General features: G+C 43.4%; 1 protein-coding gene across 4 annotated transcripts in view; it reads left to right on the top strand.

The window, feature by feature from the left end:
- Positions 1 to 6,971, top strand: part of LOC105494959 (transmembrane protein 233) — a 46,481-nt gene extending 39,510 nt beyond the window's left edge. For all 4 annotated transcript variants that reach the window (XM_071070990.1, XM_071070991.1, XM_071070989.1 and 1 more), the window contains one exon: positions 5,177 to 6,971. Coding sequence is in view for 1 of the 4 variants with exons in the window: in XM_011764050.3 (XP_011762352.1) it covers positions 5,177 to 5,183 (7 nt within the window). In the remaining 3 variants the exon portion in view is untranslated. The remainder of the gene's footprint in view (positions 1 to 5,176) is intronic.
- Positions 6,972 to 24,777: the final 17,806 nt, after the last annotated feature.

Below are 24,777 nucleotides of genomic sequence, written 5' to 3'. Positions count from 1 at the left end.
AGTAGCCTGGAAATACCACAAGCCACCTTCCCCGAAAAATAATTCTAAATATTCTGAAGTTGCAGAACTACTATTCTAGGACTTTGCATTTAATGAAGAACATTCTTGCCTCTGTGGACATGTGCCAACAAACAAGATTTTTTACATCCCTAAGATAAAAAGATAAACAGTTTTTCTTCTCTTACACACTCAACACAACACACAGCTGTGACCAGTTGTGTTTTGTTTCCCCCACACACCAAGCAATTGTCCAGTGACTACCAACTGGGTATAGTATAATTTAGCTCAATTACTACACCATCTACTGGGAGTTAGAGTCAGATCCCACAGGTTAATGGTTTGGTCCCCCAAGACTGCCTCCCATTTCAGATGCTAATTGCAAGCCCCAGGTTGTGACCTGCGCTTCGGACTGGCTGGGTCTAAGTTGGGGATCTTCATGACCCCCTTCTCAGGTTCTATTAATGTGCTAAAGTGGCTCACAGAACTCAAGGCAACACTTACTTATGTTTACCCATTTATTACAAAGGATATTACAAAGGATACAGATGAACAGTCAGATGGAAGAGATGCATAGGGCAAGGTATGAAGGAAGGGGTGTGGTGTTTCCATGTCCTGTTCAAGTGTGCCACCTTCCAGGTCCCACCACACATTCAGCAATCTGGAAGCTCTCCCAACCCTGTCCTTTTGGGTTTGCATGGGGGCTTCATTACACAGGCATGATCAATTACATCATTGGCCATTGGTGTCCAACTTAACCTTCAGCCCATTTCTCCTCCCTGGAGTCCAGGAGTTGGGACTGGAAGTTCCAACCTTCTAATTACATGGCTAGTTCCCCTGGCAACCCACCCACAACCTGAGGCTATCCAGGAGCCCACAAAGAGTTGCCTCATTAGAATAAATATAGTCCTATCACCCAGGAAATTCCAAGGAATTTGGGAGCTCTGTGTCAGAAACTAGAGTCAAGACAAAACATCAAAACAAAAGATTCTCCTAGTACCCAGTCTACAAGGGTGTTAGGAGCTCTGTCTCAGGAACCAGATGTAGGGACCAAATATTTATTATTATTTATCACAATATCACACCGAAGGTATCTGGTAGAAGCTTCAGTTATTGCTGCTTCCCTGGAAAGTCTACACACCTCCCAAATTTTCTCTTCCTCCCTCCCTTTTGTTTTTGGTTTTTGTTTTAGAGACAGGGGTCTCATTATGTTGCCCAGGCTGGTCTTGAACTCCCAGCCTCAAGTGATCCTCCCACCTCAGCCTCCTGAGTTAGCTGGGATTACAGGGTTGAGCCACCACACCCAGCTCTTTTCCTCTCTCCTTGAGATCAGGCTCTTGTTCTCTTATCTGATGCTCTGTGGAATTTGGCAGAATGTCCTTAGCAGCAGAAACAGTTGACCATGACAACATTTGGGTATGAGACAAATGTCCTCTGTGACAAATATGACATTCTCAGATGACCCTGCTAATACAGTGGAGTTTCTTGTTACTTAGGAGTAAGGTTCTCATGTCAGGGCACAAGGTGAGCTTTGAGTATATCAAACTTAATCTTGGAAGTATCCAAGGAGGGCACCCTATTGGAGACTCACACAGGGTATCTCGATCAGCCCGCATAGCCAGTGAATGTCTCCAGTGTTGGAAGAGGTGACTGTTCCTTGGGCTGAGAGTCAGCTGAAGTATGTGGCTGGGTTTAGGGTTCATGGCATCTGTTTCAACACCGGAACCACACTCTGGGCTCACATAGAAGGAATAGATGTGACATCCCCCTCCGTGCTCATGATCATTGAGCAGGGCGGCAGTCAGAAACTTCAGCTCTGTCGCTTTTTTTCTTTTTGAGGAACATAAATAGTCGATCTGCCATAAGTTAAATGCATGTACAATGCAACTCCCCTGAATGTATGTCTCTGAGCGGTCTCGTTGAGGTATAAACAGCCAGGTACATACCTGTGTATTAAAAACGCTTGTTTGCCATTCTTAACAACAACAGCCTTTGTTTTCCAAGGTTTTCATTAAGGAAAAACTTACCTCTAAACAGGGATAAGGGTCCCATGACTGTGTCTCCTTAGCAGGCACAGAGTTAGAAGATCTTGACCCATTCTGTACTGGGAAAGCTCCTCTCTCACAAGCAAATTGAAATGAATCCTTTCCTGGCCTCAAAATATCCTTCAATTGCATCAGAATTGGAACGAGACATACATATCAAGGTGGACATGAAGCAGGAACTTGACCTTTTTGCAAAAGCTTAAAAGCAAATCCCTCTTCTTTTCTATATTGTTGGCTGGGGAAAGGCTTTCTGGAAATTGTTTTGCTCAGAGAAATTTCATGATTCCATAATGAAAAATGGGAATCGTTACCTATTTCCAGAAGGTTAGAAGGGGCTTTCTGTGTTGGTTCAGATAAGCTGAGGTAGAGACAAATCAGACTTAAGTTGCCAGCAACAATGGAAGGAATTTTGCTTTGAAAAGGATATAAGCTAACACACGTTGATGAAGAAATCAGAATGAACATTAAAAAGATGTTAAACCTCACTGGTAATCAAGAGCACAAATTAAAGCAACAACAACAAAAAATACTACATATTTTTGCCTGGCAGATTGCAACAATTAAAAAGATGGGGAATATCAAGGTTGGCCAGGATGTGAAAAATTGGACACTATACTGGTGGTGAAAGAGAAAACTGGGACAGTCTTTTGGAAAGTCAATTTGGATGTATCTAATATAAAATCCAGGCACCCACTAACCCAGCAATTCCACTGCTCAGTATCCACCTTTGAGACAGGTGCACAAAAATGCACATAACACAGTAATGCTTCACCCTAGCTATGTGTTAGAATCACCTGGGGAGCTTTAAATGTATGCCAATACCACTGGGCACTGTGGTTCATGCCTGTAATTCCAGCACCTTGGGAGGCAGAAACAGGAGAATCACTAGGGCTCAGGAGTTGGAGGCCAGCCTGGGCAATATAGCAAGATCTCATCTCCACTAAAAATTAAAAAAAAAAAATTATCTGGGCTTGGTGGCATGCACCTGCAGTCCCAGCTACTTGGGAGGCTCAGGTGCAAGGCCAGCTTGAGCCCAAGAGGTCAAGGCTGCAGTCTGTTATAAATGTACCAGTGTACTCCAGCCTGGGTGACAGATCAAGATCCTGTCTCAAAAAATTAAAATAAAAAAAGTTTAAAAAACAATGCCCAGGGCCCACCCTGGACCAATTAAATTAGAATCTCCAGTAATAGGACCAGGGATTGGTAGACTGTAGGGTTCTCCAGGTAACTCTAATGCACAGCTGGGGTTGGGAACCATAGATGTGCAATGATGTTCATTGCAGCTTTGTTTGCGGTAGGAGAAATCTTGAAACCACCTACATGTCCATCAGCAGGCAGGTTAAATTAGGAGTGATATATTCGTATGATGGGATACCACACTGCAGTTTAAACATGGAGACAGGGTCAGGTGCCCTTGTTCACACCTGTAATCCCAGCACTTTTGGAGGCCAAGGCAGGACGATCACTTGAGCCCAGGAGTTCAAGACCAGCCTGGGTAATATAGTGAGATCTTGTCTCTATTTTTTGAAAAAGTATACACATAGAGACATCCTTCTTACTATGACTTTACAAGCCCTGCATGATCTGACTGCTGCCTCCCCATCCTCATCTCCCCTCCCCCATCCTCATCTCCCCTCCCCCATCCTCATCTCCCCTCCCCCATCCTCATCTCCCCTCCCCCATCCTCATCTCCCCTCCCCCATCCTCATCTCCCTTCTCTCCTTTTCACTCCCTCCACTTCAGCCACATCAGAGTCTTCTCTCTGAGCAAAGCAAGCATATTCCTGCCTCAGGGACTCTGCACTTGCTGTTGCCTCTGCCTGGAACTCGCTTCCTCCTAAAAGCCACTCAGCTGGTTCCCATCTCTCCATCTGGCACTTGTTCTTATATTACGTTAGCAAAGAGACTATCCCTTTAGTCAGTTTTACTCCTGTTCCTTACCACTCCCTGATAAATTCTATATTTATGGTCTGTTTTCCCCTACTGGCATGAGAACTCCAGGGACATTTTCATTTCTGTTACTGCCCATAATAATAGAGCATGGCCCTTAAGAGTGCCTATTTACAGCTGGGCGTGATGGCTCATGCCTGTAATCCCAGCACTTTGGGAGGCCGAGGCAGGTGGATCACAAGGTCAGGAGATCAAGACCATCCTGGCTAATACGGTAAAACTCCGTCTCTACTAAAAATACAAAAAAAAAAAAAATTAGCCAGGCATGTTGGCGGGTGCCTGTAGTCCCAGCTACTTGGGAGGCTGAGGCAGGAGAATGGCGTGAACCTGGGAGGCGGAGCTTGCAGTGAGCCGAGATCACACCACTGCACTCCAGCCTGGGCGACAGAGCAAGACTCCATCTCAAAAAAATAAAAAAATAAAAAAATAAAAAAATAAAGTGCCTATTTACAAGCTAGACTGCTGGAGTTCCAATCCAGGTGCTTCCTCTAAGCTGTGTGCCCTTAGGTATATCTTTTAAGCAGTCTGTGCCTCTGTTTTCTCATACATAAAATGGAGATAATAACAGTGCCTACCTCATAGGTCTGTGAGGGTTAAATTGCACAAACTCCAGGGCCTGGCACACTGTACTCACTAGGTAACTGTTGGGTGTTATTACTATAATCAGCACTAGAGCAGTGCCCAGCATGTATATACACATTGAATAAATGAGTGAGTAAAACAAAAAAAGAAATTGCAGCACGATTGCATTATGTAAACACATACACATGATGAGTATACAATTTCTAAATGCTTATTGATCAGTTTCAATGCAGAGAAAAACACCTGGAGAACTTACACCAAACTGCTAACGTGCTACTATACTAACCCTTGGGGAGGAGAGTGAGGTTCAGAAATGCTCAAGAGGCATTTTTCCGTATCTGCATTATTCGGTTTTTTGTTTGTTTGTTTTTTGTTGTTTTTGTTTTTTTGCATGTAAGATAAAATAAGTTTTCCAAATAGAATATGTTTCTCAAAAGGAAGCCCCTGCTTAGAGTCAAAAGTGTGCAGGTGGGCTGGTACATTTCAGCATGTGTTTAACCAGAGTCATCGCCATCTAAAAGGAAGGCATCGAGCTGGGAAAGGCAACCACAGAGGCTCAGCCCATGGTCTTTCTCTCTTTCTCTCTCTGTCTGTACCACACAGTGCCTGAGGAACCAGCGGTCAGTGGGCTGTGAGCATGGAGGATGGACCTCATCCACACACACCCAAAGGAGTTTCTGAGGAATGGATCCTCGACTTCAGACTGTGAGATCTTTTCCTCCAGGACTCTCCAGAGGCAGGTCCCTGGCAAATGAACAAGAAAAAAAAAAAGTCCAAAATGTAGGAAATCCAAGCTGCACAGCCGGATCAGCCAAAGTCATTGATTTGTAAAAATGAAAAGAAAACAGAAAAAAGAAAAATGAAGTCTCACTGTCTCAGTTTAGCGAATCCCGTTGTGTCCACTCCTCTCCTCCAGAGGCGAGCCTCAGGAAATCACATAACTTTTCACTGAGGGGATCCAGGGGATCTCCATATAGGGGGAGATGGAGGTTTCTAGGAAGACCAGCGGGTGCTGGTATTTACGACGTTGAGCACAAACATTTGCAGCATGTTTAAAATTGTCTAGTAGAGTTCAAGTTGTGGATTTGCTTTTCCTTTTATTCTTACAACCTTCAGTAACTCCTCCTCTGGGAGTCAGCACTCCCATGCCCAGGGTTTACCCATCTGGCCATTAAACACTCAAAGAAGGGGCTTTTCTACTCTTTTGTCTTGGTCCTTACGTTTCCAAATAGGCCCCCTCCCTTGCTTGCATCCACGTTGGTCGACTTGACCAAAACCTCACTCTTCACTCAAACAGCCTCTGAGAATGGACTTAGTGGCCAATTCTAGGTACATGAGCACTTCCTCTATACCAGTTTTGGGAATAAACTGGCTGTATTTATAGAATGTGCTTTTTTTTTTTCTAATTTCTCACTCTCCTCTCTCTAGCAAGTCTCAGGCAAGATCTTTGATTTTCCTGGATGCCACCCGGAAATGCCACCCATTGTATTTCTTTTCTGTCCAATGTAAACCCTTTAGGTGTGAATGTACTGGTTTAATTATGCCATTATTCTGCCTGCCAGAACACGGCAACCCAGCGTCTCACAGAGCGCAAGGGGTGTGCCACTGCTGGCACACAAGATCATTTTTAAGTAGCTTCTAGGAACAACATTAAGTAATACCAAATCACAAAGAATGTTTCCCCTTTTCTATTCTTTTTTCATCCTGATTACAGCAAGGAAAAAGTCTCTGTTTAGTGCTAGCAGGTCCTTTAGACCTTTCAGACACTACGACTCTTTCCCCTTCTTAACAAAGAAAGAGCAGCTCTCAGGTTCGGAGTCTTCTGTCTAGAAAGAATGTAATGATATTGTTTTGTGTCATGGTATTTATTTTATTTATTACCTTCCATTTACAGCTTCCCACAGTGGGAGATAGGATATATTGTTTCTGTTCAAATAAATTAACTTAAGAAAAATAGGAGAACTCAAGAAAATGTCAAGTAATTAACACACTACATATGTATATATGGCAAAAGTCACTTCAAAGAATGAATGTCAGAAACATAGCGATAATGAAGCAAAAGAAAGGCAGATTATGCTGGCCGGGCATGGTGGCTCACGCCTGTAATCCCAACAATTTGGGAGGTCGAGGTGGGCTCATCACTTGAGGTCAGGAGTTCGAGACCAGCCTGACCAACATGGTGAACCTCCATCTCTACTAAAAATACAAAAATTAGCCGGGCATGGTGGTACATGCCCATAATCCCAGCTACTAGGGAGGCTGAGGCAGGAGAATCACTTGAATCCGGAAGGCGGAGGTTGCCGTGAGCTGAGACTGCGCCACTACACTCCAGCCCAGGTGACAGAGCAAGACTCCATCTCAAAAAAAAAAAAAAAAAGAAAGAAAAAGAAAAAAGAAAGACAGATTATTCTAATTGAATGAATAAGAGGCTGAGAGTCAATATCTGAGTTCCAATGCCCTCTTGTGTTTGCAGGGTTTTTAATTGGCCACTAACTAGCTATGCAAGCCGATTTTAGGCAAGTTTCTTAGCCTCTCTGTGCCTAATATTCCTTCACCTGCAAAATGGGAATACGAATGCCTGCCTACTTACCTCACAGTGCTGTTATGAGAATTAATTGTTGTCATAGATGTGACTAACCATTGGCGGGGGGGTTTCTAAGTACTATACCAATACAAATTTCCACATTTTTTCATATACTGAACCCTAGCAAAAAAATAAATAAAAGCTGATGAACATCAGATTCTACCTGTCATTTTACCCGGATGTTGTGATGAGCCAGCACTTGTCCCAGGAGGACGTTGAATCAGGGACACGAAATCTCAGCACACGGAGATTCTAGCATCATTCCAATAGACTGGATCCTGATTTCTGTTTCTGACATCTTGTTTTTTGTTTGTGCGTGTTTGGGTCCTTGGTCTTTTACCCAAATCAAATGAAAGGTGTTGCTGAGAGGCAGAATAAAAATGGTTTTAAGTAAGCCTGTGTACCACAGCCTGTGAATTATGTTTTCTTGGGGTTCCCCACCTTCCAGAGATTTCCATAACCAAAATAAGCTCATCTAGTCCAACCCCCAGTCCCCAGGGAAGTCCCCACCTTCCAGAGATTTCCATAACCAAAATAAGCTCATCTAGTCCAACCCCCAGTCCCCAGGGAAGTCCCCACCTTCCAGAGATTTCCATAACCAAAATAAGCTCATCTAGTCCAACCCCCAGTCCCCAGGGAAGTCCCCACCTTCCAGAGATTTCCATAACCAAAATAAGCTCATCTAGTCCAACCCTCAGTCCCCAGGGAAGTCCCCACCTTCCAGAGATTTCCATAACCAAAATAAGCTCATCTAGTCCAACCCTCAGTCCCCAGGGAAGTCCCCACCTTCCAGAGATTTCCATAACCAAAATAAGCTCATCTAGTCCAACCCTCAGTCCCCAGAGAAGTCCCCACCTTCCAGAGATTTCCATAACCAAAATAAGCTCATCTAGTCCAACCCTCAGTCCCCAGGGAAGTCCCCAGAGAGGCCAGAGGTGGCGCTAGAGAGGCATCACTCTGAACTAATTTACGGCCAGAAATGTCCTTCTACTTGGCACTGAAAATGTTGGTTCCATTAAAGCGAAAATAAAATAAGAAAAATCTTGTTATTAAATGTGATCCATGGGGTCAAGAAGGCCACTGATTTTTGTTGGGTGTCCCCCAGGTCCTAAGCCCTAAGAATGACAAAATGGTCTTTGTTGGGATGATGGGCTTGTCCAGAGCTTCCTCCAAAGCTAAGATTGTCCCTGCTCCACTCGCAAAAGCACAGTTTAAAAAGGGATTGGTGGCCAGGCGCGGTGGCTCACACCTGTAATCCCAGCATTTCAGGAGGCCGAGCAGGCAGATCACAAGGTCGAGATCGAGACCATCCTAGCTAACACGGTGAAACCCCGACTCTACTAAAAATACAAAAAATTAGCCGGGCATGGTGGCACATGCCTGTAGTCCCAGCTGCTTGGGAGGCTTAGGCAGGAGAAGCGCTTGAACCCAGGAAGCGGAGGTTGCAGTGAGCTGAGATCATGCCACTGCACTCCAGCCTGGATGACAGAGTGAGATTCCGTATCAAAAAAAAAAAAAAAAAAAAAGAATTGGTGTATTATCAACCAAGACATTCCTTTATCAGCCAGTTACAAAAACTGGCTAAATAGAGCAAAAAGTAGAGTTTACTCTCAGAACACGGAAAATTCCAGGGATAGCTTCAGGTGCAGCTGGATTCTGGTGCTCAGGGTTTCTGGGAACGTGTCCGTTTCTATGTCTCAGCCCCAACTTGCTGAGTTCATTTTAGTTTAGTAGGGACAAGATGACTGCCAAGAGCTTTGGACTTTTTCCTACCAGCTTAGCAATGCCTGTGGAAAGAGTTTCTTCCCTAATAGCGCCAGGGGGAAAAAAATGTTTCAATTCAGTATAATGAACAATTGATACAAAACAGAAACCGACCTATCAAAATGGATACCAGTCATTAACAAACAGGTACAGCCACTGTACCAACACAAATGGATGCTGTGGCCAGGGGCAGGTGGGGCCCTCATTGGCCAGGCTTGAAGTCAGGATTCAATCACTGGAACTGAATGTGAGGTCAGCTCCACCCAAACTTTATAGATTGAGGGTGTGGGAAGGGTGGTTCCCCAAAGGAAAACCAAAGTGCTTTTACCAGAAGAAGGAGAGAGATTTGCTAGGCAAAAACATAAAACAAAAAGCAGCGTCCACATTAAGCATGCTACTTCTTACTATACCTTCCATATGCAGGGCTGAAGTAACCTAATAGCTTTTCTTTTCTTTTTTTTTTTTTTTTTTGAGGTGGAGTTTCACTCTTATTGCCCAGGCTGGAGTGCAGTGGCACAATCTCAGCTCACTGCAACCTCCACCTCCCGGGTTCAAGCGATTCTCCTGCTTCAGCTTCCCGAGTAGCTGGGATTACAAGCACATGCCACCACACTTGGCTAATTTTTTGGTATTTTTAGTAGAAACGGGGTTTTACCATGTTGGCCAGGCTGATCTCGAACTCCTGACCTCAGGCGATCCCCCTGCCTCGGCCTCCCAAAGTGCTGGGATTACAGGCGTGAGCTACTGCGCCCGGCCTCCTAATAGCTTTTCAAACAATTTCCCCATGGTGTTGTCACTCTCATCCAGCTCCTCCTTTGACCAATATTTATAGAGTACCTGCTCAACCACAGAAACTGGGCTCAGCTTTGGAAATTCCAGTACATTTAAGAGAGACCCCTGAGAAGGTGGCAGTAGTCTAGTGGGGGGAACAGATACACATAAATAATGAGAAGGAAACACGAGAGTGCCCAGACAGAGGCATGAGCGAAGTGTTATGCCGTCACTTTGCAGGAGAACACACTGGCTGTACTGAAGGGAAGGAAGGCTCAGTCCCTGTCCTACCATTCTTTGCATTGCTGAGGCTGATAGTGCTACAGCTCTTGAAGTTACCCTGTCTCTGCCCACAAGTTATGGGCAGAAACAGATGCAGACATAAAATCGCTGGCCTCAGCTCCTGGATCAGCAAATTACCTTTGGCCTACAGCAGGACAGCTGCATTCAGCAAAACAGCACGATGCATGTATCTTGATACGTAACCCTAGATTCAGGCTTCTAAATATAAGAGACAGTTCTGGGCCACCAATTACCAAAAAAAAAAAAATCTTGTAAGATAACGTTCATACTCATGGGTTACAACTAATCCTTAAAAAATACTCATAAGTGTTGAATATTTAAGTCTGGGGAATTGCCCTATAAAAATAGGTCCCTGCACCAAGATACTTTGAATTCTGGTTTGGACACATACAAAGAGAGGCAGGCATAAAGATGACCCAAGCATCACTTACACTTGCTGGAGAAGCCACAGAAAGAAGGAATTCCCTTTCCAATACATTCATTCATTCATTCATTCATTCATTCCAGTAGACATCTATTTATCAGGGGTCAGGAGAGGAAAGCACACAGTTGCCTCTGTGCATTGCCTGCGTGAGGCATCGGAGAGTTTCATCTCGCGTACCTGTTCCAAACCTCGGGTGAGCACCCAGTTAAACCTGCAATGACCCGGTCACGGCATTCATCTCTCTTCCTGTCCCAGTGTAGCCTTTCCCAGTTTACACCCACACACTGGTTCACTGATGCACCCAAGCCGTCTGCTCCTTGCACTGTGACCAAGTGTTTACTCCCCCAGGTCACGTGGAATCCCATGCATGGGGACTAGTTGTACTTTGGAGTGAAAGTATTGGGAGGAACTCATAAAAGGCCAAATTCTGCCTATATAGAAATGGCCTGATTACCCCCAAGAAAGAGGACCTAACGCATGCCTAGGAGGGAAGGTAAATAAGTATTTCTTGAGCTCATCTAAACAATTGCAGTAGCTTTTTCTTTTTTTCCTTCTCAGACAGGACCAACCTAACCCCCATCTCTAAGGCAGCCACCCCACCCCTCGCCACTTGCTATCACACCACCCTGTTTTACTTCTTCCGTGGGGTTTGCCACCACTAACAATATTTTTGTTTATTTAACTGTTAATTGATTTATTATCTTCTTTATTATCTATCTCCTCCCCCTAGGATGTTGACCTCGTGCAGGCAGAGACCTTGTCTGTTCTCTTCACTGATGTGTCCCCAGCATCTAGACTGGGGCTTGGCCCATGGCAGATACTCTATAGCTATTCGTTGAATGAGTGAAAGGTTCTTTTCCCCATGTGCTCTTCCTCCTGGCTAATGTCCACTCCTTTGTCTCAGATTAAGTGCCTCTTGTTCAGAGGTGCCTTCTCTGATATGCCAACATTTCAAGAACATGAGGGTCTCCCTTTTGCACGCTCACAACTTCCCTGTGGTTTCACTCAAGGTCATATCACAATGGTAGTTAGATATAGTTTGCACAGTTACCATTTAATATCTGTCTTTCCCAGCAGATCGTGAGCCCCCCTGAGGGCACGGACCATGTTCATGTTGTTCACCTCTGCTTCCTGGTCCCTAGCTTTGTACCTGGCACATAAGTTTCCAATAGTTATTTAATGAATGAATGAACGAATGAATGAATGAATGAGGGTGTAGCGGTAGAGAGAAATGGAAGAAGAAACCTGAGTCAAAGCTTCCTCCATCATCATAGCTTTATTTTCACATTGTTATCTGACAAGATTTAAAGTTGAATTTTAAAGCAAGATGAAGCTAACCATGGTATTGGATGTAAATCCTGTCTCAAAACTTTCTCACATATTCCTTATTGTGATGGTTTAAAAGAAGGAAGAAATGAAAATCGACTTATACCGAAAAGTAATTTCAAGAAGACAGAAATCCGGCTGGGCGCGGTGGCTCACGCCTGTAATCCCAGCACTTTGGGAGGTCGAGGTAGGAGGATCACCTGAGGTCAGAACTTCGAGACCAGCCTGGCCAACATGGTGAAACGCTGTATCTACTAAAAATACAAAAATTAGCAGAGCGTGGTGGTGCATGCCTGTAATCTCAGCTATTCAGGAGGCTGAGGCAGGAGAATCGCCGGAACCCAGGAGGCGGGGGTTGCAGTGAGCCGAGATCGCACCACTGCACTCTAGCCTGAGCGATAAGAGCGAAACTCTGTCTCAAAAAACAAAAGAAAAGAAAAAGAAAAAGAAGAAGAAGAAGAAAAGCAGAAAAGGAGAAGAAAGAGAAGAGAAGAGAAGAGAAGAGAAGAGAAGAGAAGAGAAGAGAAGAGAAGAGAAGAGAAGAGAAGAGAAGAGAAGAGAAGAGAAAAGAGGAGACCCAAATGAACCCCAGCCTCCTTTGTGCCTGGGATGCCCCCTAGTGGGAGAAATGGAGAAAGACACTTTAGAGTGTTCACTAGCAAATTGACAAATACCGTATTTATTTGCCTTTTATAGTCTCTGAGTTAGTGTAGGATCCACAAACAAACTGGAAGAAAATCACACGGCTTTGATGAAGAAGAGAAGCAAGATGTTCTACAGTAATAAACTTTCAGTAAAACAAAAACTGAGCAACTGTTGCTTTTGAACCAGATTTTTGACTGATCTCCGATGGTAATTTTTAGGCTATCTCACTCTTAAGACTTATTTCTGATCTGGAACTTTTCAAAAATGATGTAGATTCAATTAGTCATACCTCTGTTCCTTAGAAATTCAAGGTGGATACGATCATCAAATGCCAACACCGGCTCAGTGGGGCTTGTTCTTCAGTCTCTATAATCTACAGTTCTAAACTCAGCTCTTCTGCTGAGTTTAGAATTGTAAATTCTGCTGAGACTAATTAGATTTCTGGATTTTAGTAGTGGAGGAGTAATTTACATTGGGCGAATTCCACTGCCTGGTACAGCTACAAACTCTGAACAAAACATTTTTACAAATTGAAGGTATTTGAGAACAACTGAAAACGGGAGGGGCAGTAAGCATCCTCATAAAATGGGAATCATCCACATTTACCTGGCTTTTCCTCTGAAGGGTCACCCAGTCTGCACAGCACACAGAGAACAGAGCTCAAACCGAAAGCAATAGTCTTATTAGGCTGCAGAATCACAGGTTAGAGTTTGTGGCCCCCGTGGTGGCTGGAATTTGATGAGAGAAATCCCAAAAATGATAGAGCCACAGAAAAGGAACCTAAAAAAATCAGAATATAAACTCCCCTCAAATCCTTGGCTGACTCTTAAACTGTATTTGTAAAGCCCAGCAGAAAACAAGACAAAACAAAACATCTGGAGGAGAGTGCAAAGAGCTGCATTGATCAGTGCTGGGGAGGCAGAGTTTGGAGCTCAGGTTCCACCAGATGAGAGGAGCTTCAACTCCTCAGTCTTTCTGTTGAAACCCAGAGAGGTCACAAATTAGTCAGAAAGACCACATCCAAGAACTAGTATGTAGAAGGCACAAAACCAAAATAGACCCAACCAAAAGAAGCCCCAAACCATGCCTTTGTAACATAAGAACGAGTCACTAGTAATTTCGCTACCAGTTAAAACAAAACTTAACACTTTTACAAGAAAGATAATAGAATCCAGAGCCTCTGCTATGTTATCTACAATGTCCAGTATAAAATGTTAAAATCACTGGGCCAAGCACGGTGGCGCACACCTGTAATCCCAGCACTTTGAGAGGCCAAGGCGGATGGAACACGAGGTCAGGAGATCGAGACCATCTGGCTAACACAGTGAAATCCTGTCTCTACTAAAAATAGAAAAAATTAGCCGGGCAAGGTGGTAGGCAGCTGTAGTGCCAGCTACTTGTGAGGCTGAGGCAGGAGAATGGTGTGAACCCGGGAGGCGGAGGTTGCAGTGGTCCCAGATCACGCCACTGCACTCCAGCCTGGGCAACAGAGGGAGACTCCGTCTCAAAACAAACAAACAAACAAACAAAACTGTGAATAAATATTAAAGACAATAATTCTATGGTCTAATCAAAATCTCAGCAAAACTTTTTGTAGAAACTGACAAGTGGGGTCTAAAATTTATATAGAAAGGCAAAAGAACTGGAATTGCTGAAACAATATTGACAAAGAAAAGCAAAGTTGGAGAAGTCACACTGCCTGATTTCAAGACTTTGCATAAAATTACAGTAATTGAGACAGTGTGAGGCTGGGCACAGTGGCTCACACCTGTAAGCTTTGGGAGGCTGAGGTGGGAGGATCATATGAGGCCAGGAGTTTAAGACCAGCCTGGGCAACACAGCAAGACTCCATCTCTACAATTTTCTTTAATTAGCCAGACATAGTGGTACATGAATATAGTCTTAGCCACTTAGGAGGCTTGAGCCCAGGAGTTCAAGGTTACAGTGAACTATGATCACGCACTGCACTCCAGCATGGGTGACAGAGCAAGATCCTGTCTCCTAAAGAAAAAAAAAAAAAGACAGCGTGGTATTGATGATAAGACAGACACATAGATCAATGGAACAAAATAGAGACTTCACAAATAGACCTACACATATATGGTTGTTTTTGTTTTGTTTGAGACAGAATCTCCCTATGCTTCCCAAGCTGGTCTGAACTCCTGGCCTCAAGTGATCCTCCCACCTCAGCCTCTCAGGTAGCTGGGACTTTTTTTGTTTTTTTGTTTTTTTGGTTTTTTTTGAGACAGGGTGTCTCTCTGCCTCCCAGCTGGAGTGCAGTGCAATCATGGCTCACTGAAACCACCTGGGCTCACATGATCCTCCTGCCTCAGCCCCCCAAGTAGCTGGGGCTACGGGTGCATGCCACCATGCCCAGCTATTTTTTTTTTACTTTTTGTAGAGATGGGGTCTCACTATGTTGCTCAGGGCTGGTCTCAAACTCCTGGGCTAAAGCAGTCCTCCCACCTCGACCTTCCAAAGTGCTGGGATTACAGGCATGAGCCATGGCCTGACTGTAAATTGATTTTTGGCAAAGGTGCAAAGGTCATCCAATGGAGAAAAAATAGTGTTTTCAACAAATGATGCTGGAATAACTGGACATCCATATTCCCAAAGATGAACTTCAACCCATGCTCACACCATACATAAAAATTGATTCAAAATAGATCATAGAGCTAAATATAAAACCATTTTAGGTAAATAAAATTTCTTCAGATAAAATTTCTGAAGAAAATATAGGAGGACGTGGAGAAACTGGAACTCTTATGTACTGCTAGTGGGAAATGGTGCAGCAGCTACGAAAAACAGTATGGCAATTCCCCAAAAATTAAAAATAGAATTACCATAGGATCTGGCAATTCCATTTCTGTATACTCAAAAGAATTCAAAAGGACATGAAGAAATATTTGTACACCTGTTTTCTTAGAAGCATTATTCACAATAGCCAAAAGGTAGAAGCGACCCAAGTGTCCATCAATAGATGAATGGATTTTGATACATGCTACAACATAGATGAAACTCAAAGACATTATGCGAAGTGAAATAAGCCAGTTACAGAAGGACAAATACTGTTTGATTTCATACATCTGAGATACTTGGAGTAGCAAAATTTATACAGACAGGAAGTAAAATGGTGGTTGCTGGGATCAAGGGTAAGATGAAATGAGGAGTTACTGTTTAATGGGCATAAAGTATCAGTTTTGCAAGATGAAAAAATTCCTGTGGGTGGATGGTGATGATGGCTGCAAAACAATGTAAATGTACTTAATGTCACTGAACCGTACACTTTAAAATGGATAAAATAATAAATTTTATGCTATGTATATGTATTAATCACATTTTTCATTTTCTGTATCTTATGAGGCTTGACATCTTGGGGACTCACCAAGCTGAAAGAGACTGTCCCAGGGTTAGCTCATTCCGAGAGATAGCAGACGACCTTCCTGTAATATGCAGACCAACCAATTCAGAGCCCATATTCTGAACCACCTCCTCTCTCTGGCTTTTCCACTCTGAGAGGCAAGTTTCCTCTGCCCTAATCATCCCAGGGTCAGGTAGCAGACAATTAGGGACTACCCCTATAGCCCACAGCTGGCCTGAATTATGCAAACGCTCCAATCCTAAGCCTGTTCAGCTGCTTACCTTGCCTCGCTCATTCCTCCTGGCAAAAACCACAATAAAGGCTTTTTCCTAGGCTTTCCTCTCATCCTCTCTGCCTGTGACCAACCTCAAAGTTCTCTCCTGTGGTTCTGCATGGCATGGTGTGAACTGTATTAGACTGTTCTCACGCTGCTATGAAGAAATACCTGAGACGGGGTAATTTATAAAGAAAAGGGGTTTAATTGACTCACAGTTCCCCATGGCTGGGAAGCCCCAGGAAACACAATCATGGCAGAAGGAGAAGCAAACAAGTCCTTCACAAGAAGGCAGGAGAGAGAAGTGCCAAGCAAAGGGGGAAAAGCCCCTTATAAAACCATCAGATCTCATAAGAACTCACTATCAGAAGAAGAGCATAGAGGTAATCGGCCCCATGATTCAATGATCCCCCACCAAATTCCTCCCACGGCACGTGGGAATTATGGGACCTACAGTTCAAGATAAGATTTGGGTGGGGACACAGCCAAACCCTATCAGGAACTGTGAGTAATAAAACTATATTTTTAATAGCAATAGTTTTCTGATCCATTGGCCTTACCATACATGGATAAACTCAAAGTCCCAGGTACCTTCTAGAACAGTATATCCTACCACATTTTAAAAAAATACATTTTTAAAGAGTATTAAGGAAATGATAGATTCAGTACATTAAGGCAGCACTCCTCAACCGCCAGGCCACGGACCAGTACCATGGCCCATTAGGAACCAGACTGCACAGCAGGAGGTGAGCAGGAGGTGAGCAAGTAAGGCTTCATCTGTATTTACAGCTGCTCCCCATCACTCACATTACTGCCCGAGCTCTGCCTCCTGTCAGATCAGTGGTGGTATTACATTTTTATAGGAGCACGAACCATATTGTGAACTGCATATGTGAGGGATCTAGGTTGCGTGCTCCTTATGAGAATCTAATGCCTGATAATCTGTCACTGTCTCCCATCACCCCTACATGGGACCATCTAGCTGCAGGAAAACAAGCTCGGGGCTCCCACTGTTTCTACATTATGGTGAGCTGTATGATTATTTCATTATATATTACAATGCAATGATAATAAAGTACACGATAAATATAATGTGCTTGAATCATCCCCAAACCATCCCCCCAACCCTGGTCCATGGAAAAATTGTCTTTCACGAAACCTGTCCCCGGTGCCAAAAACACTGGGGACTGCTGCAATATAGTACATCTATACAGCAGTAGTTTTGCATGGTGACTAAGAACATAGATTCAAGAGTTAAATTTCCTATATCTAAATCCTGGCTTCACCACTTACTAGCTTTGCGCCATGGAACAAGTTACTTCTCCACTTGTGCCTTAGTTTTTTCTTATGTAAAGTGGGGATAATAACAAAATGTACCTCTTAAAGCTTTATAAGAATTAAATGGCTTAAAGCAAGGAAAGTGCTTAGGACAGTGGCAGGTATACAGTAAGCACTCTATAAATGGAACTCTTCTTGTTATGAAATCTGCAGCCATTACAAAACTGAGGTGGCAGGATATGGTGGCACACACTTGTAGTCCCAGCTACTCAGGAGGCTGAGGCAAGAGGATCACTTGAGCCCAGGACTTTGAGGCTGCAGTGAGCCATGATTGCACCTGTGAATAGCCACTGCACTCCAGCCTGGGCAGCATAGCAAGACCCTGTCTCTTTTAAGAAATTTTTTTACTTAAAATTTTTTAATTAAAATTCAAAAATGAGGTGGAGCTGTATATGCTGATATGGAAAGATATGCCAAGGAAAAAGGTACTAATTGCTTCAACTTTTAAAGAAGAGTGATGTAAGTACTTTTTCTATAGTTATAATTATAGGAAATTATAATTATAACAATTATAACAAAATATACCCCCAAAAAGTATACAAGAAACTCTCAACAGGTTATTTGAGGGGAAAGGAATTAATGATGTGGGAGAAGGTGTGAGGGAGACTTTTGTTTTTGATTCTGTACCCCCTCTCATACTGCTTGAAGTTTTTAACTGTGTTCATCCATACTTTAAAATACATATATTTAATTTTTTGAAAGGCCATAGGAATAGTCTTTGTTGCTCTTTATTGCCACCTAGGGGATGCCAGGGGCATTGCCTGCCATAATCACTGTCATTGCTGTTAACCCTATTGACTATTTAATAATTGATTTCACCTTCTTGATTAGTATGTTACACCAAGCAAGTCATGGCCTCCAACTTTCAGATTTTTATTGAATTTTGTAACAATAAGAAACATGGTTGAGAAATTGATGCTCTTTTGAAAAAAAAGAAAGAAACAAGAAACATGGATTTGTAGTTAAAATTTTTTTTATTTTTTTAATTTTTATTTTTTTTAATATAATAAAGATGGGGTGTCTCCTGGTTGCTCAGGCTGGTCTCAAACTCCTGGACTCAAGCTATCCTCAAGCCTCAGCCTCACAAGCTGCTGAGAGCCACTGCATCCAGCCTAGAAAATTCAATAGATGTTAAAACAATTGAACACCTAGTCTGATCTTCCTCTCTGAATGACCATTCCCGCTTTATACTTATAATCTAGATCAGCCTGATTCATTGGCCCACCCAAAATGATTTCATCCCTCACTCAATCATCTGTCCATGGTGCCTAACATGTTGACCTCTGTCTGGTTGCCTGCATTTGAATGCTGGTTTCATGACTTTCTAGTTGTGTGACCTTGAGCAAGTCACTTCATCTCTCTGAGCCTCATTTTCTCCTGAAAAATGCAAGTGAGAATAATAGTAGATCCCGCAAAGGACGGTTGGTGACATTACATGAGTACATACCTCAAACGCAATGCCAGGTGCATAAAAAGGGATTGATAAATAACTTTCACTCTAACACCTACAGTCTTCAAATCTCAACTTGATTGTCACTTCCTTCAGCAAGCCTTCTCTGACCTCAGGACTTGGTCACATCCTTCTCACTAGGCGATGCTTCTTCTTAGCATTTGTCACAGATGACTGTTGGATGATTGTTCGATAAATGTATCTCTTCCCTACTAGATCATAAGCACTCAGGATAGAGCCTGGGTTTGATCTTGCCCACAATTCTCTCCCCGGTGTCTACCACAGTGCCCAGTGGATAGGAGTTTTTGCCATAAAAAAAATTATTGATAAAGAAATGAATTAATGCAGTTAGAAAACTGAAGATCTCCGAAAAAAATGTTAACTAGAACAAGTGCCATGAAATAGTTAGGCTCTGATGGGCTAGATGACATGAGTCATGAGACACTTACAGGGAAGGACAGGGTGGGGAAAGGTTTATTTTGTAAGACAGTTGCAGAAAACAAATTGGAAAAAAGATAAAGCGTACACCTCTACCGTTTGTTCTGGGGCTAACCCTATTTTCTTTGAGGTAAAATTCATAAAACATAAATGTTAATTTTAAAGTAGACATTTTTAAATGAACAACTCAGAGGCATTTAGTACATTCACAATGTCGTGCAACCACCATCTATGCCAAGTCTTAAAACATTTTCATCATCCTGAAAGAAAGCCCTCATTCCCTCTTCCACCAAGCCCATGGTCACCACCAATCTGCTTTCTATTGATATGGATATACCTATTCTGTATATTTCATATAAATGGAATCGTACAATATATGACTTTTGTGTCTGGCTTTTTTCACTTAGCATAATGTTAATATTTTTGAGGTCATCCACATTGTAACATGTATCAGTTCTTTATTCCTTTTAGTGATAGAATAATATTCCACTGTATGAACATACTACAATTTGTTTATACATTCATTTTGTTGTTGTTGTTGTTGTTGTTGTTGTTACAGAGTCTTTCTCTGTCGCCCAGGCTGGGGTGCAGTGGCACAATCTCAGCTCACTGCAACCTTCGCCTCCCAGGCTCAAGCAAGTCTCATGCCTCAGCCTCCCAAAAAGCTGGAATTACAGGTGCATACCACTAAACCCAGCTAATTTTTTGTATATTTAGTACAGATGGAGTTTCATAATGTTGGCCAGGCCAGTCTCAAACTCCTGGCCCCAAGTTGATCTACCCACTTTGGCCTTCCAAAGTGCTGGGATTACTGGTGTGAGCCACTATGCCGGCCTACAAACTTATCTCTTGATGGACATTTGGATTCTTTCCACCTTCTATTATGATAATGCTGCCCATCCCTGTTTTTGAAAGTCTCCATGGTTCATCATATCATGAAGAATGATAATCTCACAGTACCCTGGACCAGAAACTAAGACACAAGATCCAAATTATGATCTATGACCACTAACTTTTTATATAATTCAGCAAGCCATTGTCCTTCCTCATCTGTAAGCTATGTGATTGAACTAGGATTTTCATGCAAGTAGTTTATCTTGGGAGGCGTTTCTGAGTATTTATTTGGAAGATGCTCCTAAAAAGAGATAAAGAAAAGGAAAGGAAGATAATCAACTAATTCCTTGATCCAGTTACTGCTGTGGACATCTGGGATGCATTTCCACTGGGGACCTCTGAGACACTGTAGGGAATATATCTCAGTGACACGAGAGCTAAAAAGAAATTATTTAGGTAGTTAGTGATGGTAAGAGAGTCCTCAGTAAGGTTTTTAACAAAAAAGCAGCCTCTAAATCATTTCTTTTTTAACAAAAAGCAGCCTGAAAAATCAAGCTGCAGGCATAGATAAGCAAGCTAGAGGCTTGCATAGGTAAATGCCAGCAGCTGTGCCAATAGAAAACAGATACCTGGAAACCAGATATATTCAACATGGAGGTTCCCTCTTCCCTTTTCTTTGTTGCCACGTGTGCAGATAACATGGCACCAGCCAGGTTTTTAAAAATCCCATTCGCATAATAAAAGATTAGAGTGGGATGGCCAGCCTCTTCACGAGTTATGTAAATGGCACATCTGGTCCAACCAATCCACTCTGCCCCAGGTAAATCATACACCACCTCCTCAAGCTCATCCATAAAAACAACCGTATCTTGCCCCAAACCAGGGAAACCCACTCAGGACCCCTTCCTCTATATGAGGAAGCTCTCTTCCTTCTTTCGTCTATTTAACTTTCCGCTCTTAAACCCACTCCTTGCATGTCCGAGTCTTCAATTTCCTTAGCATGAGACATCGAACCTTGGGTATTACCCCAGACAAACGATGCTGCTTCATTAGAGTTAGCACATCCAACGGTCAAGGGAACTGGCTCCTCTGTCATTGGCTGAGGGCTTCTCTCAGGGTGTCTGCTCTGGTCCCCTCAGGTTCCCACTTCTGTCGACCAAGCTTTCTCCAGAAGGCCCTCAGAGTTGCACCCACTCACAGTTAGGAAGTCTGCGGCAAGCATAGACGGGCACATGCAGATGGGGTATGATGGTCACAACAGCATATGTTAAAGTGATTATGTAACTTTGATCTTCAAATCCCTGGGAGCTTACATTTTAAAGAGGTGAAACAGAGACAGACTTCCTCTCATTGTTTTCACCTCCGTTGGATCTTTGCCCGGATACTGCTTTAGTTTGTCAGTTGTCCTCTAGAAAAGGGGTAGAAAGTATATATCCTTTTCTCCTCCATTCTTTCAAAGCTCTTAAAAGAGGATAGAGAGGCTGGGTGCAGTGGCTCACACCTGTAATCCCAGCACTTTGGGAGGCCGAGGAGGGCAGATCACCTGAGGTCAGGAGTTTGAGACCAGCCTGGCCAACATGGTGAAACCCCGTCTCTACTAAAAATAAGAAAAGTAGCCGGGCATGGTGGGGTGCACCTGTGGTCCCAGCTACTTGGGAGGCTGAGGCAGAAGAATCACTTGAACCCAGGAGGTGGAGGTTGCAGTGAGCCGAGATCGCACCACTGCACTCCAGCCTGAGTGACAAGAGTGAAACTCCATCTCCAAAAAGAAAAAAAAAAGAGGATAGACTTGAGTTGAACTTTATTAAGAACACTGTGTTACCTTGAACTGGGCACTTCTCCCTTCTAGGTCTCAGCTTACCCTATAAGTGAAGCTATTCATCTTAAAAAAATCCTTGGCCGGGCGCGGTGGCTCAAGCCTGTAATCCCAGCACTTTGGGAGGCCGAGACGGGCGGATCACGAGGTCAGGAGATCGAGACCATCCTGGCTAACACCGTGAAACCCCGTCTCTACTAAAAATACAAAAAACTAGCCGGGCGAGGTGGCGGGCGCCTGTAGTCCCAGCTACTCCGGAGGCTGAGTCAGGAGAATGGCCTAAACCCGGGAGGCGGAGCTTGCAGTGAGCTGAGATCCGGCCACTGCACTCCAGCCCAGGCTACAGAGCAAGACTCCGTCTCAAAAAAAAAAAAAAATCCTTATTGAAAAAAAAAATAAAGATACAGGAAACTACACAAAAGAAATGTATGGCTTAGTAAGTCACTACAAAGCAAACATGTTAATAACTACCAACCCAAGTCAAGAAACAGAATTTTCTCAGACAACCTAAAAGTGACAAAATAAGGCTATTTGCCAATTAAGGTTGTAGACCAAAAGCTGTAGACTGAACTTCTTTCACTTCTATGTTGATGACTCTGTCACAATATTTGCATCTCAGTGAGAAGAGAACACAATAATGTCTAGCAAAAAAAGATGGACAAGTCTCTCAGACATTGGCAGTGTTATTTACATTGGCTAGGCAAAATTCAGAAGGCCTGGGGGAAATCTGGTTAAGCCTTAAAAGTAAGCTTGTAATTCTATCCCAGCAGCCCACACACATTTGAGTATGTCTTAGTCAGCTCAGACTGCTATCACAAATCATCAACTGGTGGCTTAAACAACAGATTTATTTCTCACAGGTCTGAAACCTGGAAGTCTAGTATCAGAGATATAATTTGGATACTTTTCCACCTAAATCTCATGTTGAAATGTAATCCCATGTTAGAGGTGAGGCCTCCAACATGGTGGGAGGTGATTGCATCAGGGAGGTGGACTTCTCATGACTAGTATAGCACTGTCCTCTTGGTGCTGCCCTCACAAGATCTGGTTGTTTAAAAGTGTGTGGCACCAGCCGGGCATGGTGGCTCACGCCTGTAATCCCAGCACTTTGGGAGGCCGAGGCGGGTGGATCACAAGGTCAGGAGATCGAGACCATCCTGGCTAACACAGTGAAACCCCGTCTCTACTAAAAATACAAAAAAAAAAAAATTAGCCGGGCATGGTGGTGGGCACCTGTAGTCCCAGCTACTCAGGAGGCTGAGGCAGGAGAATGGTGTGAACCCAGGAGGCGGAGCTTGCAGTGAGCAGAGATCATGCCACTGCACTCCAGCCTGGGCAACAGAATGAGATTCTGTCTCAAAAAAAAAAAAAAAAAAAAACTGTGCGGCACCTCCTCCCACTTTTTTTTCTTGCTCCCACTCTTGCATTGTAATACATCAATACATCAGCTCCCCCTTGGCTTCCTGAGGCCTCACCAGAAGCCCAGCAGATACTGAGAGCCATGCTTCCTGTACAGCCTGCAGAACCATAAGCCAAGCAAACCTCTTTTCTTTATAACTTACTCAACCTCAAATATTTCTTTATAGCAATACAAGAATGGCCTAATACAATCAAGGTGCCAGGATGGTTGATGTGTGGTGAGGGCTCTTTCCCTCAGTTGCAGATGGCCGCCTTCTTGCTTTGTCATCACATGGACTTTCCATTGAGCATGGGCATGAATAGAGAGCATGAGAGCAAGCTCTCCAGTGTCTCTTCCTCCTGTAAGCACACTGATCTCATCATGGGGGCCCCACCCTCACGAGTTCATCTAACACTAATTACCCCTTGAAGGTCCCACCTCCAAACATTATCAAATTGGGAGTGAGAGTGCTAATGTATGAATTTTGGGGGGATACGATTTAGTCTACAGCATAGTTCAAATGTGAAATTTCTTCCTGCAACTACCTATGTTTAGTGAGAACACTGCATGTTCTCACAACATGTGCATATGTGTGTGGACTCTTTCCTCTGGAGGGCAAGAACTTGGTTTAGTTCACTGTTGTAACCAAGAGTGTACAACAGTGCCTGGCTCATAATTGGCACTCAATATCGCCATTGAGTTACTCGTGATCAGAGCCCTGGCTGTTCTTAGATGGGGAGGGTTCTTCAGAACAGTACAAATGTTTGTAGACAGGCCAGCTGGGGAGCCAAAGGTCTTTTTGATGAGGTGCCATGACCATGATGTGGTGGTGAGTGGCCAGGTGATCCAGAGTTTGGTCTCAGAATGACTTATGATCATCTGAGTGACCTCAGGCAAAACTGTTTGATCTCTGGGCTTCAGACTCTTCCTTATATAAAACAAATGGGTTGGTTAGTTCAGAAGTGCTATACTGATTCTAATCCATCCTATGGAGGAGGCCCCAAAACATGATCCTTAACCCTTTTAATCACGAATTTAAGGATAAATGAGATTTTATCTCACTCTGGGTGACTTTTAAGGACTTGAAAACCTATTTCTTTTTGGGCTTGGAGCTGCAGTGAATTTGAAGGCAGGGTTATGGGGGTTGGGGGGTGGGGTGCTCCTGGCTGTGGCTGTGTTAAAATTGCCCTGGTTTGTCTGGGGTAGAATCTAGGGTATTTGTTATCTGTCTTTACCCTGGTGCGAGACAGACAGCAGTGAGTAGATGATGCCTCTTACACAGTAATGTGCTAACAGTTGTACTTCCTGGCACACCTCCAGCCCCCAAGATGGAGTGGTCTGATATCCACATCAGCAGAGAATCAGAGAAAGATGAGACGTACTGATGCTTGGGAAAGTCACAAACCATTGTTACATAAATAAGTAACACAAAATGACCCCTGAGAGACACAGCTGGGACCCAAGTAGACACTTGTAA

Source organism: Macaca nemestrina, chromosome 10 (assembly GCF_043159975.1).
Source record: "Macaca nemestrina isolate mMacNem1 chromosome 10, mMacNem.hap1, whole genome shotgun sequence".
Taxonomy (NCBI): domain Eukaryota; kingdom Metazoa; phylum Chordata; class Mammalia; order Primates; family Cercopithecidae; genus Macaca; species Macaca nemestrina.
Note: the sequence above shows the minus strand (reverse complement) of the source record. Positions and strands in the feature narration are given on the sequence as shown.